Here is a 19093-nt window from a genome sequence, read left to right as displayed (position 1 = left end):
GCTGAATTCAGTTAAAACAAAGAGATAGATAATACTCTACAGGATTTTGACATGAATCCACCTGGAATATTTTACTCTGGAAACTTCCATGTCAAGAAATTAAAACAAATTAGATTAAGTTCAAAGAAGGAAGACAAGAATGATGAATGGAATAAAGAGATTGGTTTGTGAAGGGAAAGGCTAACAGAAATAAATCTATATAGATTAGCTAAGTGACAGTAAAAGCAGAGAGCTGACAAGCAAGAATTAAGTGTCAATTCAAAAAGAGTATAATCAAGGAATAGCACAATACATGGAATTCAGTGTAACCCCACAGACTTTATACTTGGGGAAGATGTGGGGCTTGAGTTTGGCCTTTAAGAATGGATAATATTCAACTGAAAGAAGATATAACATGTTGACAGATGGAGAGTTTGAGCAAAAGCCTGTAATTGGAAACTGTTGAGCAACCAGTTGGGATAATACAGAAGACTGTGTAGAGACACGAGAATGTCTCCCTATGGCCACAAGGAATGTTTCTCTGCCACAAGAGTACGTGTTGAGAAATGCTGAATGGTCGAAAGAGTAGTTGAATGAATTATTGGAGAATATTGAAGAAGGATCCGTGTTTCAGAGAACACTGAATACTAAAGAGTCTGAACATTACCTTGTAGGCCACGGGGAATAATTGAAGAGCTTTTGTTGTTGCTTTATTTTTGATATTTTGTAAAAAGGTTGCTTTCAAGTCACTAGCAGTGTATATCATGGGCAGAGATGTAGATATCCTTGGGACCAGAAATACCAGTTTGGAGATCATTTCAGTGGTCCAGGCAAGACTATTTATCTGTAGGCCAGACCTTGTCAATAGCTAGATTCTTCATTCTCTTGCCTTCACGGTTATAGCTCTCTTACCAGGTATGTCATGCTGTTTGCAAAAAAGTAAATTTTCATTTCATTATAGCTTTATCAAGTAATTATTAATTAAAAAGAATAATTTTCTTTTCATTTATTCTAGACCAGAATACAAAAGCAAAAACTAAACACAATTTTGGAATTTCATGTGTAAGCAGAACCAGGCATAGAGAAAAAGCAGCAAGCACACCCCATTCAGGAAGATACTTCCAAAATCCCAATCCCTGTGTTAACTCAGCCAAAACACAGAAAAATAATTCTTTTTCCCCTCCTTTTTCTCTCTTGTTCCCAGAATGCACTCTCTTCACCTGCTTTAATCAAAGTAATTATCCATTAAGTGTGTGAAACAGGAGCTTGACTCCATTGTCTAAAAGACCAGAACTCATACCTGAGCTGGCTGGATTGTTTTAATCTTTTCAATTTCTTAGTTACTGCATCTTGCTAAGCTCCTAGGTCTGATCCCCAATTAAGGAACTCAATGAATGTGTCACAATTCTTTAGGTTCCCACTCACCTCCTCCCTCAATTCCAGAGTCCTTGGTAGTAAATCAAGTATTTTGTCATTGAAACTTAGACTAAGTAGCTTCTTTCACTGTTTTTGAATTTTTAATGTATGTGTGTGTGTCTATCCATTACACACACACACACACACACACTCCAAAGTAAAATTAAATTTTTGTGTATTCCCTAAAAGAAAATAGACAGATTTTTGGCCACATACATATTATCTTGACAAAGTTTATAAATCTGTTCAACTGTATATTCTCTGGCATTTGGAAACCTACACCAGATTTGATGACAAGTTAGAAATAGGATCCTATAGGTACCTCTGAGGATACTTATACCAACAATCTTAACCATGGAGAAGTATGCTCCGGAAATTCAGTCAGTTAGCCTACATCATGACCTCTGCATTGATGACTTCCACAGGTACTCTGAAGAAAAGTTGTGCTGATGACATAGAGTAATAAAAAACACACTGTTTTACAAACTTATTCCATGTTTTCCTACCACCAATTCTTGACCTTCTGGAATGGCCTCCTTTTGAACATTCACTTGTCAAATTCCTAACCTTTACAAAGACCAATTCAAATGCCATCTTTTTCTAAAGCCTTGCTTGATATCTGTGTCCCACCAACCACATCCTATTTCTTCTGTCTATAAGCTTCATAGAAGTTTTAATCTCTATTTTGGCATTTTTTTCAAATTCTGCTTAAATTATATTCATATGTATATTTGTCTAATCCCTTACACTTAGATTGACATTCCTTGAAGTTAGAAGCCATGTTCTGCAGATATTCTTATTCACAACTCCCAATATCGTGCCTGACTTAAAATACTCAGCAATTGATTATTCCATTTAATTTGGGAAGCCAGATATAGCAATTGAGAAGGTTCCAGTAGTAGTTACTATTGGCAGGATGTCTGTAATGAAACCATTAAAAAGCTCCCTCCTTGTGCTAGGAAGTTTATTCATTTTCTTCAGATTATATTTTAATGAAGTTCTGCAATGGAAAATAAAAAGAAATACTTTTGTGTATTAGTCTAGTCAGAGGAAGCTGGTTTTATGAATTTAAAGGGATTAGATAAAATTGATCTCATATATTGCAAATCCTAATGAGTTGTGATTTCTTCTTCTATAAATGAAAAAGTTTAAATTAAATTTCAGGGAAGCTATTTGGTGTCATTTAATCTTCAGTAATAAAATAAAGATTGTGAGTGTGCAACTCTAAACAATTACTAATTCCAGTTTCTCATTAAGTTTTGAGGGAATCTGAGCAGGTAGAACAAAGGTACACAATGAAAAGTAGGATAAAAGTCATAGAAGTGTACCAGATTTAAAAATTTTAAAATATGCACTATTTATTTGTGTGAAATATTCAAAACTGTTGTTTCACTTTTTTAAAAGTCAAGTACCTACCCCTTGCCAGTGACCACGCCTTTAAACAACAGAAGCCTTGACACTTCCTTGACTTAGTTCCTTCTTAGAAACTGCCTAAAACATGTAATTTATGACCATTTTGTTTTCAGTGGACTAAGAACCAGATTGTCATACAAAGCTACTACAATGCAAGTTGCAAAATTTCTATCTTTAAAAACAAAAACAAACAAACAAAAAACAGAAAAAAAAAAAGGGAAAAGGGAGAGAAAAGAAAATTATCTCATGAACATAACCATTTATGAGGAAAGGAAAGACTATCTTTTTTTAACTTGAAAGACAAGTCTTTCCCGGCAATAAAATCCTAGAATACATAAAACACCTTAAAAACCTGAACATGACTTCTGGAAATGCCATTTTTTGACAACTAATTTCAAATAGAGTTTCACACAGAAAGAAAAGGAAGGGATTTTTAAGAGAGACAAAGCTGGGGAAGGGGAAAGAAAATATAAGGAGCTAGTGGCAGGAAAACTGGGGAAGCATAATTGTCACAAATCAGACTTGCCCTGTGGTTATCTCTTTTCACCTCTTTGCATCTCTTTTTCTTCCTTGGAAAGCCAGCTTGATTTTGCAGCCTATGACCTGAACCGACTACAGCCATGACATTTCTGCTAAAAGCCCAAACCATTAAGACAAAAACAGGCTTGTCATGATTACCAAGACAGGTCTGTTTGTGCATTTCATTTCATTTTGAACTTTGACAGGTAAAATTGAGTTCCTGATGGCAGACGGTGGGACTTGGAGATCAAACAGTCAGGATGCTCAGCTACCACTTGTTCTTGCAAATATGTCTTAGCAGTCAGGAATGAACAAAAAATAAGCAGATTGGACAAGATAATTTAAGCAGCAGCTAAGAAAAATAAAAATGATTTCTTTTTTCTCATGCATTTTTAAACTTCCAGAAGGCTGTTAAATTATTGAAGTATTTCCTAATGGTATGAGACACATGAGTGGAATCATCATTGTCATCCCCATTAATAGCATATTTATTAATTGGTCCATATGTCATAGTTGGCACTTGGGGAGTTTAAAAAGAGAGAGGAGACATATATAAAAATTAAGATGAATTTGTATATCTTTAAGTGTTCTCATCATCATGTTCATAAATCTTTAAAATGCTCTCTTGAACATCTGAAGATAAATAGTTATATATGCTAAAGCATTACCATTATTAAGTTTATTAAGTTAACAAATATCTAATGCAACATGACACAATAAGAAAAATCACCAACTTCCGATTCAGATAAACCTGGGTTTAAATATCAGCTCTATGAAAAATGATTAAAAATTGTCACTAGAAACTGTGCTACTCCATTTTGCAGTTGCAGTTTGCAAAGATTAAATAGATTGTTCAGTGTTGCTATGAGCTAATTCATTCCCCCAAAATTCACCTGTTGAAACCCTAATCCACAGTTCCTCAAAATGTGACTATATTGGGAGGTAGTCTTTAAAGAAGTGATAAAGTTAAAATGAGGTCATATTGGTGGACCTTAATCCAATATGACAGGTATTCTTATAAGAAGAAGAAATTAGGACTCAGACAACACAGACAGAGGGACGACCACATGCGGAGACAAGAAGGTAGCCATCTGCCAAGTAAAGAAAGTGGCCTCATGAGGGGCTTTGGTGGCTCAGATTAAGCTTCCGATTCTTGATCTCAGCTCAGGTCATGATGTCAAGATTCATGAATTGGGCTCTCCACTGGCAGTGTGGGGAGCATTCGTAGGATTCTCTCCTCCCTTTCTTTCTGCCCCTCCTACCCCCATCTCTCTCCTTTTCTCTCTGTCCCTCCCCAGTTCACTCTCTCTCTCTCTCTCTCTCTCTCTCTCTCTCTCTCTCTCTCTCTCTCAAAATACATAAACTTTAAAAAAAAAAAGTGGTCTTGGGGTGCCTGGTGTCTCAGTCAGTTAAGTGTCCAACTTCAGCTCAGGTCATGATCTCCTGGTCCGTGAGTTTGAGCCCCATGTCGGGCTCTGTGCTGATAGCTCAGAGCCTAGAGCCTGCTTCGGAGTCTGTCTCTCCCTGCTCTCCCCCACCCCCCACTCGTGCTCTGTTTCTCTGTCTCTCTCTTTCAAAAATAAACAAACGTAAAAAAAAATTTTTTTAAAGGGGCCTCAGAAGAAATCAAACCTGTTAACACCTTGACCTTGAATTCCTAGCCCCCAGAATTGTGAGAAAATAAATTTTTGTTCTTTAAGCCTCCTAGTGTGTGGTGTTTTGTTATGGCCACCCTAGCAAACTAGCACAAATGTCATACAAAGTCAGTGGCAAGCTGGGGCCCAGACTCAGAGCTTTCATAGTTTCAAACTCTGTCTCCTGTCAACATCTGACCAAACTATTTTGCTTTTACTCCTCTTCCCTGACCTCTACAATTCTACGATCCCCAAGACCGACCTCCATTTCCTCTCTCTCTATGCTCATTCCTGAAGATCTCACCTTTTTAATGGCCTTATTGCCATCAGCATGCTCATAACTCCTGGACTCACTTTCCCAGCAAGCCCTCTCTTTGGGGTTCACCTCAGTAAGACTCATCAATCACCCATGAAAGTGTTTCTTGATTGAATCAGAAGCATCCAAATGCTATCTTGTCCAAAACTGAACTCAAGATTTTCCTCTAGAACCTCTTCCTCCCAATCTTTCCCAGGTTGAGAAAGGATAACAGAGTCTGCCCAGTTTCTGACACTGACTCAGTGAGAAATCCACTTGAGTCTGCCTCCAAAACGTGTCCTGAACCTGTTGACCCCTCTCCCTGTTTTCTGCTGCAGTGTTGCTGAGGACACTGTCTGTTCTTGTCTGAGTAATAACAGTAGCCCTGGACTGACCCTCTGGCTTCATTGAGTCCATCAGGGTTTTTCCTGACCTGTACCTTTTGTGCCTTCTGTTCGCTCTGTCCCTTTTCTCTCCTGGCTCTTCATAGGACCTTTCTCATCCTTCAAGCCTCCAGTTGTATATCACCCCCTCAGAGAGGCCAGGCTTGATTCATCTCTTTAAATAGTTCTCCCCTTCTGTCTTTCTCTATCCCATTCATTTACTTCCGAGTATTTCCAATGTAAAATGGTTTTCTTTATCTGTCGCCACCACTGTCAAAGAAAAAAAATGCAACACACAAATTAGACAGGCACAGAAAGACTGTATTCAGGGCTCTCTAGAGGACAGAGGTTGAACTCAGTTCTGCTGAAACACGATGCAGGGGAGTTTGTGAGATGCAGGGTGAGCTAGTGGCAATAGAAGGGAGATGGATCAATATCATAAAGTCATCTGTGTTTGCTAATTGGCGCTTACCAAAGTTAGGCTCCTACCTTGCTTCTCTTTTTTCAAATGTTTATTTTTTATTTTTGAGAGAGAGGGAGAGAAGCAGAGAGAGAGGGAGACACAGAATCTAAAACAGGCTCTAAAATCTGAGCTGTCAGCACAGAGCCCGATGCAGGGTTTGAACTCATGAACCGTGACATCATGACCTGAGCTGAAGTCGGACGCTTAACTGACTGAGCCACACAGGTGACCCGTTTGCTTCTAAACCTAAGTGCCAAGTACAGTTCCTGACACACATGTCCTTAATCAAATTTTGATAAATGAGCACATGAATGAATATGCTTTACTAGAATACTTGACCTGTGTTATCTAGGGTATTTAATATTCTCTATGAAATATGGCCTTTTGTAGCAACGTGGATGGAACTGGAGAGTGTGATGCTAAGTGAAATAAGTCATACAGAGAAAGACAGATGCCATATGTTTTCACTCCTATGTGGATCCTGAGAAACTTAACAGAAGACCATGGGGTAGGGAAGGAAACAAACAAGGTTAGAGAGTGAGGGAGCCAAACCATAAGAGACTCTTAAAAACGGAGAACAAACTGAGGGTTGATGGGGGATGGGTGGGAGGGGAGGGCGGGTGATGGGCACTGAGGAGGGCACCTGTTGGGATGAGCACTGGGTGTTGTATGTAAACCAATTTGACAATAAATTTCATATTAAAAAAAATATATATATATATATATATATATGTATATTCTTTAGACCTCAGCGTCCTGTAAAACTGGAATAATACTCTACATCTTATAGATTGTTGTTAAGATTAAATAACATTATGTATGTTAAAATACAAAGAATAAGGCTTCAATAAGTAGAATGTTTTCTTCTCCAGATGCTGTGTTTCTAAACAAAATCTAGATAAGTCTCTTAAAATGATAATCTTTTTTTCTGTGCTTTGGCTGTTGGGAACCTCATTTGTGTTATATAAACACAATATATAAACACATTTGTGTTATATAAACACAAATGCTTTTATGCATACATTTGTATTCTACCAGCATATTCCTTTTTTCCCAGCTTTATTGAAATATAATTGACATATAATGTTGTGCAAGTTTAAGGTATACACAATGTGTTGATTGGATACACTTAATATATTGCAAAATGATTACCACCAAGCATTAGCCAACTTCTCCATCACATCACACAATTACTAGCTCCTTTTTTTTTTTTTTTTGAGAGAGAGAGAGAGAGAGAGATAGGGCGCAAGTGACTGAGGGGCAGAGAGAGAGAGAGAGAGAGGGAGAGAGACTGAGAAGAAGGGCTCGCCCGAAGCAGGGCTCATGGATTTTTTTTTTTACCCAAAGTGGGGCTTAAGCTCATCTGAGGCGGGGATTGAGCTCACCTGATGTGGGACTTGAACTTACGAACCATGAAATCATCACGTGAACTGAAGTCAGATACTTAACGACTGAGCCACCCAGGCACCCAATTACTAGTTAGTTCTTATGTGTCCATCAACAGAAAAATGAATAAAGAAGGTGTAGTGTGTGTGTGTGTGTGTGTGTGTGTGTGTGTGTGTGTGTGTGTGTGTGTTCAACAATAAGAAAGAAGGAAATCCTGCCATTTGAAGACAACATGGATGGGCCTTGAGGGCATTATGCAAAGTGACATAAATCAGCCATAGAAGGATAGTGTGTAATACTACTTACATGTGGAATCTGAAAAAGCCTAACTCATAGAAACAGAGTAGAATGGTGGTTACCAGAGACTGGGGGGTTGGGGGTGGGTAGAGGAAATGGAAAGATATTAATCAAAGAATACAAACTTCCAGTTACAAGATGAGTAAGTACTACAGATCTACCAAGATATTCTTAAAAATAAACATAAGAAAATATGATGGTTACTCATGACAAATGTGAGTCGAAGTAGCATAACTTTAAACTTTGAGATTTCCAGACACATGTTTGGATCCAGCGTCATCATATGCCTTGTTTCCACAGAAGCGAGTAAATTGCAGTGAAAGAGGCATATGCACTGCTGTATCAGAAAGGTTTTGAGGTGAACTTTACACGGTCGGGATTGGTGGTAGCCAATAGGTGGTCTTTAAAATCTCTTAACATCATAGTTGTGTCTACACCAGCAAAATCAGCAAAACAAACTGAAGCATAAAGCACTACTACCTTAACAATCTGTGACTGTCAGACGAAAGTGGCTATTTTTCTCTTTAGACAATAGTCTCCACGACCTCCTTGTTTTGCATAACAATGCAGCAGCATTGGCCTGACCATCGCCCTCCATCCAGACACTCACTGAGAGTACATCTGCACTTTGCGTTTCAGAACTTGAGTTCAAACTCACCATGTTCCATTAGACAGTGTTAGAGGCAGAACTAACTCTAATAGGCCTGGTATGCTATATCCAGCTTTTCCCCGCTATGCAGTGAGTGTAAAAAGATATAAACACCTTTATCTCTAAAACCAGGAATAACAAGTGCTTCTTAATACGTTCTTTCAATTTTCCTGATTAAAAAAAAGTAGTTACAAAATAAAGGATTGTTAAATGGATCAATTGGGGAATATAAAATTACTTGCCTGTCTCATGGTAGCTCCTCAGAAAGTTAAACATAAAATTACTTTATGATCCAACAATTCCAGTCTAGTTATATATATCCCAAAGGGATGAAAGTAGGGACTCTAACAACTGCTTGCACAAAGTGTTCATACTACCCTATTCACAACAGCCAAGAGGTGGAAACCCCTCAAATGTCTATCAACAGATGAGTAAACAAAAAGTGATGTGTGTGTGTGTACACACAGTATTATATTATTCAGTGATAAAAAGGAATGAAATTCTTGTGCCTGGGCAGCTCAGTCAAGTGTCTGACTTTGGCTCAGGTCATGATCTCGCGGTTCATGAGTTCGAGTCTTGCATCGGACTCTCTGCTCTCAGCACCGAGCCCACTTCAGATCCTCTATCTCCCTCTCTCTTTGCCCCACTCCTGCTTGTGCTGTCTGTCTGTCTCTCTCAACATAAATAAATAAACTTAAAAAAAAATGATTGAAATTCTCATGTGTGGTACAATAGGGATAAACCTTGAAAATAATATGCTAACTGAAAAAAACAGGCTAAGAAGGACAGATATTGTATGATTCCACTTATATGAGGTACTTAAAAGAGGCAAATTCAGAGACAGAAAGTAGGATGAGATTACCAGAGGTTGAGGGGACTGGGCTATGGGGAGCGACAGAATGCTCAATGGGTACAGAATTTTGGGGATAATGAAAAATTCCTGGAAATGGATTGTGTGATCTTTAAACAACATTGTGAATGTACTTAATGTCACTGAATCATATACTTAAAATGGTCAGAATGGTAAATTTTGTTATGTATGTTTCATGCCAATAAAAATTTAATAAATAAATGTTAAAAATTATCATTCCCTTATAGTATAGATACTTCATTCATCATGAGTTTAAATTTCTTGCAGGTGGGGGAGGGTTGTACAGTGAGATGGAAAAATGCTTCAGACATGGATTCAGGAGCCTTCTCCAGTCTCAGCTCCGTCACTCACTAGCAAAAAGAATTTGAGCAAGTCACTTAGGTCCTTTGCACCTTAGCTTCTTCTAGTTACAGTATCCAACCGAGTTGTTCTGAGTACTAAAATTAAAGAAAATAATGCATATAAAGGGCTTTGTAAATTCCAACACTTATATAAGTAGATTAGAGCAGTTTTATGATGTATTCCTTTAAGAAACTTAATCTTTTCACTGAAATATACTTATTGCTACTTAAGTATTCTAAAATATTAAGGTATTGTTGGCAAGATTCAGCCAAGGTGGATTTTCTTCTCTGTAGATTGAATCGTAGGTTTTTAGAGTGAAAATAAAAGGGCACATGGGTGGCTTGTCAGTTTAGCGTTCTACTCTTGGTTTCAGCTCAGGCCATTATCTCATGGTCATGAGATTGAGCCCCAAGTCTAGCCTCACCTTGAACCCTGCATGGAACCCACATCGTTGTCATTGTGGAGGTCCCGTGGAGCCCCCATCAGGCTCAGGGCTGGGAATGGAGCCTGCTTACAATTCTCTCTCCCCCTCTCCCCAGCCCTTCCCCTATGCATACTTGTCCTCTCTCAAAAAAAAATAAGAAATTAAAAATTTTTTAAATAAAAATAGGATGAAAAATACTAAATTTCTAAAAAACGACATTTCTACTTAGCATTCTTATAGTCAGTGAGTCATTAAGCCTTTCATTGTTTAGCCTCTTTTGTACATACCTTAGGAAGAAAATGATAACTATGTTGTATCTGGTCTGGAAAAAGGCCTTCATTCATATTTAATTACAAATATTAACAAATTTTGTTTTGCTACCTGCTCTCATCTTCCATCCCAAACCATGCATACCATTGTTAGTCTTTGTATTGCCAGACATACAATAATTTGACATGGCACTGTATCCAATTGGACATTGTCTTGTAAAACTCTTTGGAAACATAATTACATTGAGAACTAAGTATTTAAAAAGTAACAAGTTTCTAGTAATAACCTCATAACTTTATGCCAGAATGAGTGTGGTTGAGCAAGTGTCAACTAATTTTTTGTTTCCCTCCTTAGTGGTTATGTCTTTGACTATGATTACTACAGAGAAGATTTCTACAATCGGTATGTAAATTTTTCATTCTTGTTTCCTCTTGGTTTAAATGATCTTTTAACTGTTTTGCACATTTCATTCCTAGATATTCTTGACTGATATTTGAAATAAAGAAAATTCTTTTAAGTCCCAAAAAGTATAATATAGGCAGATTTTCCTATTTTCATTGTGCTTACTGAAGCCTAGTGCATCTTGGACTTTTAGGACTTCAGAGGTTCTTAAGCCTAAAATTCAGTTATTGAATATTTGAATAATATTCCAAAAAATTTAATTAACCAATACTGTTTTCCGGTTCTTTTGTTGACTTAGAATTCTTCAGGACTGAGAGTTTGGTAAACTCAGAAAATGACTCCAACCTTCCAAAATACATCTGCTTTCATCTGACACATTGCAATGCTGTATTGGTTAGATTCAATTAAACACCAGACAGTTCTTGCTCTGCATAGTAGTGTTGGACCATAAAGGAAACCATACCAAGTGATGTTAATAATCAGTGGAAAAAAACAGAATTTTCCATGAGGTCTAAAAATGTAAAAACATTACAGACTCTCCTACTGTTGGTTATAAATAATAGGGAAACACAGTAAAATAGCTTTAAGTGCACTATAAAACAGTAAAAAATGAGAATTAACGTGTTTTACTTCTTTGTAAAAAAGACCTGTCAAAAGTAGTTTGAACCGTGCTTGCTTTCTCGTACAACTTACAGCACGGAACTAGCACACCTCTTGTGCCTTGGTGAGTTGTCATATTCTTTTCTCAGGCTGGACCAATGTCAGCAGTGTAACAGTATTGTGAAGCATCTCTGAGAGTTCTTCAGTGTGTAGTTCTTTTGCGAGTGTCACTTCTTCTGGGACATCCTCATCCCTTTTTACCACTTGACAACAATTTTCCTCATTTATGTCAATATGTTTGCTTTAATAAGGTCCCCAGGCTCGATATCTAGAGTCTCTCCAATAGAAGAGTGTCAGCAATCCTCACTCAGCTATTCCTCCTCGACTTCTCCATTACACCTAATTTTATTTCATTTCCAGTGCTATCCTTCCTCTGTTCTTTGCTGCACTTTCATCTCTGTTGACCAATTTCCTCTTTGGAGTGTCCGTTTTTGTCAAGTGCCACATGGGTTTGTCACGGGCAACAAGGAGACGATACAACTACACGGTTACTGTCTGTGTGTGAAGTGAATAACAGATGCACCACAACCAGACGGACTTTGAATGAAGTGATGTAACTGATCACTGATCGTGATGCACATCTGTTATTTACAGCGATTTGTGGACTGAAAAACTAGCAGCAAAGTTCAGACTGTATGAAATTACTCACAGTTAGTATACTGTGGTAACTGAAATTTGATTTGTGCTATGTGGAGACTGGTGTTATTTAACTAAATATTGGTCATGGAAATTCAGAGATACACAGAGCAAGGGCCGACTGTACATAGGTCGTTAGACCACACACACACACACAAACGAGGTAAATATCTTTTAAGCTGTTAATTGTAAGTTCTAGTCAAACAAAATAACAAAAAATCCCAAGGTATAAAAATGCAAAATAGTTTTGCATTTAGAATAAGAGTTTGTAATGGACATTTTAAATAGGGAAGAAATTTCACCATCCCTTGGTGAAGGGAGCGCCTTGTTCTTTTTGCTCTAGCCACACGGCTCTTTTCAGTTCCACAAGAACACCATGGACCCTCCCACCCCAACACCTTCCTCTGTGCTGCTCCTTCTCCTCATACCTCCCTCTGCCATCCAGTTAACCTGACTTCATCCCTCAGATCTCAGCATGAACACCACTCTCAGACTAAATTAGGTTCCTCTGTGGGCCTCTCTCAGTGCCCAGTATTGTTCCTTCACAGCACTTCTGGTTTTTACTGTTGCGTTTCTTTGTGGTGACAGTATTTGATTTATGTCTGCCTCTCTTCCTCCATGAAGGCAGAAAAGATGCCCAGTTTTTCTTATTATTGTATCCTCAGGCACTATCATTAAGGCTCAAACATAGTGGATACCCAATTTGTATTAATTCATCTCCTTTGTTTAGAGAGACTTTGGTTTTCCCAAGATCATAGAGTAAATTCATGACAAAACTACAATCATAAACTATTCCTTTAGATTCAATAACTGACTGTGTGAATATGCAAAACAGAAGGAGAACAATTCAGAGTTAAATAAAAGGAGACAGCCTTACCTAAAGGGAAATAGGACCCACAATCATACCTTCATAACCACTATGTTCAACTGCTTAGTGAAGCAAGTTATTTCACTAGTGATGCCTTTATGACAAAATATGAATCTTAAATGATAATTTTCTCAAAGGATCTTTATAATTTCTATAAAATATAGTATTTTATTTTAAATACTAAATAGTTTATAATAACTTGTCCTAGAAATGACCTGAAGGTCTGGCAGTATTAAAAAACCCCATTTACTATTAAGGAAAGATAACATTTCAATAGTCTGCATACCATTTGAAAATTTTAGTTTTTGACAATGCTATAGACATCTTCTAATACAGCTTTTTTTCAGGATGTAGAACAATGTCCTAATTGCTATGAATAAAGTTTTCTTTTTTTTTTTTTTTAATTTTTTTTCAACGTTTATTTATTTTTGGGACAGAGAGAGACAGAGCATGAACGGGGGAGGGTCAGAGAGAGAGGGAGACACAGAATCGGAAACAGGCTCCAGGCTCCGAGCCATCAGCCCAGAGCCTGACGCGGGGCTCGAACTCACGGACTGCGAGATCGTGACCTGGCTGAAGTCGGACTCTCAACCGACTGCGCCACCCAGGCGCCCCCTGAATAAAGTTTTCAATTAACGTACATTGTGTTTTAATCTGTCAGTATAGAACTGTTTTAGAATTGTAATCTCTTGAATGTTTTCAATCTTGTGGCATCCTTCTACATTTAAAGAATTTCTGCTTAGGGGCACCTGGGTGGCTCAGTCGGTTAAGCATCCTACTTCAGTTCAGGTCATGATCTCGCAGTCCGTGGGTTCGAGCCCTACATCAGGCTCTGTGCTAACATCTCAAATCCTGGAGCCTGCTTCAAATTCTGTGTCTCCCTCTCTCTGCCCCTCCCCCACTCATGTTTTGTCTTTCTGTGTCTCTCAAAAATGAATAAATGTCAAAAAAAATTTTTTTAAGAATTTCTGCTTAAAATGGCTCAATAAAAATCATTAGCTAGATGATAGATAAATAGATAGATAGATAGATAGATAGATAGATAGATAGATAGAGATAGAGATGATAGATAAATCTATCCTTACCTGCCACAGAGCAAGAGCCTTAATCAGCCAAATAGTTACAGAGCTTGAAGCTTTCAGATGGCTCTCCACTACACAAAAAAGCTAACCCTGAACAATTCCCAAAATAATTTGTTTGTCTTATATAAAACCTGTTTGGCTTATAAGTGCACAAAAGATCAGTATTGTTGTGTTGCTAACTGACTGTCTAAGCAATCTGTGCTCTTATTAGTTTATTTTCCATTTCTCACACTTGGCTAAGAAAGATATAAGCATTTGCCACTAGTGGATAGAGTCAGGAGTTCCCTGTGAAAATAGATTCTCATGAAAGAAAAACAGAATGGAGAGGCTGGACAATATAAATAGCTTACAAAGTGTTAACAATTTTATCCACAGTAATCTCTCATAAATTACACTCTGCTTGAATTTGTTAATTTTTTTTTCTCTTTTTACTAGTGGTGCAAACTTGGGCAAGTTATTTAATACTACAAAATATGTTGTTTCATCCACGATGTGAGCAAGAAATTAATTTCTGCATCATAAGATTGTTCTGAGGATTAAATGAAGCAACATATGTATAATGATCAGCATTATGCTTGGTATATTTTTACTGTGCAATCAATGTTAACTGCTAATAATTGTTAACAGTAACCATTAACAATAATGATGAATGTATTTCTCTGACTGATATTCATGTAGCATCGTCCCTGTGAGAAATAAACTGGTGGGTCGGTTGGTCCAAAACAGTCTATTGTGATGACTCCAGATTATTCTGTTTTATGGTTTTCCCTTTTCCTGCTCCCAGCGCATTCTGGTTGGAGCTAAACACACTTACTTGCAGAGAGAGGACCCTCAGCTATTTCCTTTAACCCCAAGCGGCCTTGTTTTTGGTTCTGAAAACAGAAATCACTTAGTTACATGTAACAGGGATAATTGTATGTAAAAACTTTCTAACTAGGTATTAAGGAACTGAAAAAGCAAAAAGAAAACACTGTGGTGTAATGGAGTTAGCCACTACAGGAAGCAGCTACCAACCCCAAGTTTGGGAAAACAGAGGATGAGGTTGGGGATTATCAAAATTTAATGTGGAAAAGGGGAGTTACAGAGCAGAAACTCTGCTCAGCTGGTGCCGCTTTATCTGAACCCAGAGGGGGAACTTGGGGTTTGAAACGTAGACCTTCTTAAGGGAAGGTGAAGGGACTGTCCTGCATGTGTTGCAAAGTCACTTAAACTCGAGTCATCTGAGTAGTGACTGAGTGGGCTAAGCCCAGCAAGGAGCCAGCTGGCCCCCACGGAAATGTAGTTGGCAGAGTCCCAACTCCAACTGTGGTTAAAGGTGGGTCTGAAGCTGAGAGATAATAGCTTAGTCTCTGACATACATCCACATCCTATTGTTACCCGTTTTCTGCCAGGTTTGGGGATTTTAATGTGACTGGGGATTTTCAACCCTTAGATAGTTTCAGCTTAGAAAACCGCTTTACGTAAAGCACCATTGTATTGTCATTGTTCTGATACGTTGGCCCAGCAGTAACTTTTCTAAAGACTAAATGAGTGTCTGTTCATGGCTACGAGGATCATGAAGATTATCACTAAATAATAGACTTGAGTGATTATTCTAAACTTAAAAAAATTTTTTTTTAATGTTTATTTATTTTTGACAGAGAGAGAGACAGAGCATGAGTGAGGTAGGGGCAGAGAGAGGGAGACACAGAATCCGAAGCAGGCTCCAGGCTCCGAGCTGTCAGCACAGAGCCCAACACAGGGCTTGAACTTACGGACCGTGAGATCATGACCTGAGCTGAAGTCAGACACTCAACCGACTGAGCCACCCAGGCGCCCCTAAACTTTTTTTATATTACACAAAGCATTGCTCAATAAATTTACAACATTAGATGGCATTTTCTTCTAAAAGGTCAAGTCTGACTCTAAATGAAGGACATTACATGGTATTAAAACTAAAGATAAATATTTATGCCCTTCCAAGTTAAGTAAAAAGAGATACATACATTTAAAATTATATTGAATCCCCCCAAGGAATGTTTTCCATTTCTGAGATATTAGCAGTGTTAATCCAATCCTTTTTCAGTAGTATCAGGAACAATACTGAGCCATTTATAACCTCCAGGATGAGTAAGTTTCTGTTAATAGAGGAAAAGAAATGCCTGAAGTGCTTTACCATGTAAAAAACATGTACACATATTAAATGATGTGAAATAGGCATTGTTCAACTCTGCCACAATTTTGACCTTGTGTATCTTAACAGAAGAGAAGCTATTACAGTTGTCGTTAATGAAAAAACTCCACCTCAAGTTGCAGTTGTTGAGGTTATTGATTATAGAGCACAGTATATATTCTCAAATATTGGGAAAACATATTAGCAAGAGGCAATGTATGTTTCATCATGCAAGTTTAAATTACCATCCAATAGAATATTATACCACTTAAATATTTGGAGATAACAGCATGGTACACTTGACAAAGGGTATGATTCGGAGTAAGAAGGCATGAATTTCAGGCCTAGTTGTGCATGTGCTGACTGTTTAAACTTAGCCAAGTCACTTCATCACTTTGTTTTCAACTTTTCTTCATGGGCAAAATGACCTAACAATAGCCACATTACAGAATTATAAGCATTAAATAAGAGCATCATTTTAGTCACTTATAACCTCACAACTGCTGTTTGAATATATTAACTTTTTCATTACCCAAAGCTGTATACAAAATATAGCAGATAGCAGAGTTGTGCAAAAGATAAAGATTATATTAATATAAGGCAAAAAAAATTGCAAAAAATACCACTCAGGATTTCAACCACCTTGCCTTTAAAATTTTTTTTTTAATGTTTATTTATTTTCAAGAGAGAGAGACAGAGCATGAGCAGGGGAGGGACAGAGAGGAAGATACAGAATCTGAAACTGGCCCCAGGCTCTGAGCTGTTAGAGTAGAGCCCTATGGATTCGGGGCTCAAACTCACCAACTATGAGATCATGACCTGAGCTGAAGTCAGATGCTTAACTGACTGAGCCACCAGGTTCCCCATCAACCACCTTGCCTTTAAAATCATGTCCAAGACCCAGGGAGACAACTTCACTGACAATCTTAGGAAATTTCAATAACAGAAAAACAACAGAAGTTATTCATTTACTGGTCTCCAGTGGAGCGTGCCTTTGACAATTCTCTGTGGATTCAGTTGTAACCAAAGGCTTACTTGAAGTCGGGTGGAAATTATAGACAGATTTTATGAATTTTGAGTAGTTCAAGCAGTATAGAAAATAGATATAACTATAAGCTATAAGAATCATTCACGTGGATTTCAAATATATCCCTTCTGAAAAATAAAGAGGCACCTTAATCTGATTTTGTAGACTATACAACTATCAGAACTTAAGCATGCTGAAGAGGAGGGTTTAAGGTTGAATCAAGACACAGAGGAAGATCTCTGATGCTCTGGTTACTGATTTTCACATATGCTAAAAAACCCCAGTGAGGTCATGGCTCTGAACTTGTTCTCAGGTTTTGACTCTAGGCAGCCTAGTTTTTGAGCCCTTAGTCCAGACCACATATTTTTGTTAGCATTAGCCACATTAACTTTTGATTCACAAGTAATTAAAATGAAACAACTCTTCTCATGAAGGAAATTTAGAAAAAAAAAACAAAACAGGTAATTACCAATTCTTGAAAACTATCTATCTAAATAACTTATCTAAAATTAAAATTTAGTGTTCAGTGACAAAATATTATGCAAATATTACATTTTTTTTAATTTTAAAATCACATTAGTGAAAAATAAACATAAGTCAAAGTTTCTCAGGTAATTATTAGAAGATGGTATGTCTACTTGAGAAAATGCACCACAGCAATTAAAATAAACATTAGGAAGACTACATACCAGGCTTGAGAAATGTTTTTAATATAAACCAAGGAGAATTAGCCAGAATACATGACCATGCATAGATTAGGTTCTCAACTATGTGAAAAATAAGGATACCTGTGGAAAATATTTAGAAAATGATAGTACTTTTAGAGTATGATGTTGGGAGTTATGTTTTTTTCATGTATTTTTTCAAAAATTCTGCTTTATTACTATTAAAGCTTAATACTAACAAGGTTTTAATTAAAACAAACATTCAAAATCACATTCATTTTATATGTCACTATGCCTTTAAATTGCCTTTGTCCAAAACACAACTAATTTTTTATTTATTTATTTATTTATTTATTTATTTATTTATTTACATTTCTTTATTTTTGAGAGGCAGAGAGCATGAGTGGGAAAGGGGCAGAGAGAGAGTGAGACAGAGAATCTGAAGCAGGCTCCAAGTTGTCAGCTCAGAGCTGGGTGCGGGGCTCGAACCCATGAACTGTGAGATCATGACCTGAGCCAAAGTCAGATGCTCAACCCACTGAGCCACCCAGGTACCCCACACAGATAATTTTTAATAGCTAATATCTATATCCTTCTTAGAAACAAGCTATGTTTATTTTTATCGGGTGTATAAATATTAAGATTCTTCACCAGTTTTTATCTTTTACTGGGTAATAAAATTACATATCTCAGATACTATTAAAGCAAACAAAATGCAAAACAAGAAATGACCACATGAAAAGTAGATATGTTTATTAAATAAAGCAAACTAAATCCTCAAATTTCATTAATGGGTTGTTTTTATTAAAATCTGGTTACATTTATTTTATTAACTGCTCGAGAGTAGGTCTTTTAGGGTTCTTATTTTAAGGTAGACATTGAAGAAGGAAAAATTATGTGTTTGGCTTCATTATAAATAATTATCTATCTGACCAATAAATATTAGAGGGAAAACAGTATTCTATGCATATTAGGGAAACTGAAGAACAATTAAAGAAAAAGAGAGGGTAAATAATTCTAACAATTGAAGGAACAAAACAAGTGAGAGGAAAAAGTTTTAAGCTTTTAACTGACCTTTGAAATTTAGATTCTATTTAATTCTCTTGCATTTGCGATCTTTGCTGTCAGTCTGTAATTCTAAGTGGACTATTTCCATGGTCTCGACAATATTTGCTAACTAATACCTTGTAAAGGCAAAATTTCTTAGATTAGCTATAAACAGAATTCTGATGAGAAAGCCAATGAGTTAGCTTTCACCTA

The 19093-nt window shown here is 37.1% G+C and overlaps 1 protein-coding gene across 8 annotated transcripts in view; it reads left to right on the top strand.

Annotated features, from left to right (window-relative positions):
- RALYL (RALY RNA binding protein like) overlaps positions 1–19093 on the top strand; it is a 712252-nt gene that overhangs the window by 603613 nt on the left and 89546 nt on the right. For all 8 annotated transcript variants that reach the window (XM_086695612.1, XM_086695606.1, XM_086695607.1 and 5 more), the window contains one exon: positions 10696–10743. In XM_086695612.1, the coding sequence (XP_086551738.1) occupies positions 10696–10743 (48 nt within the window). The remainder of the gene's footprint in view (positions 1–10695; positions 10744–19093) is intronic.

Source organism: Puma concolor, chromosome F2 (genome assembly GCF_028749965.1).
Source record: "Puma concolor isolate L17-30 chromosome F2, mPumCon1.1.hap2, whole genome shotgun sequence".
Taxonomy (NCBI): domain Eukaryota; kingdom Metazoa; phylum Chordata; class Mammalia; order Carnivora; family Felidae; genus Puma; species Puma concolor.
Note: the sequence above shows the minus strand (reverse complement) of the source record. Positions and strands in the feature narration are given on the sequence as shown.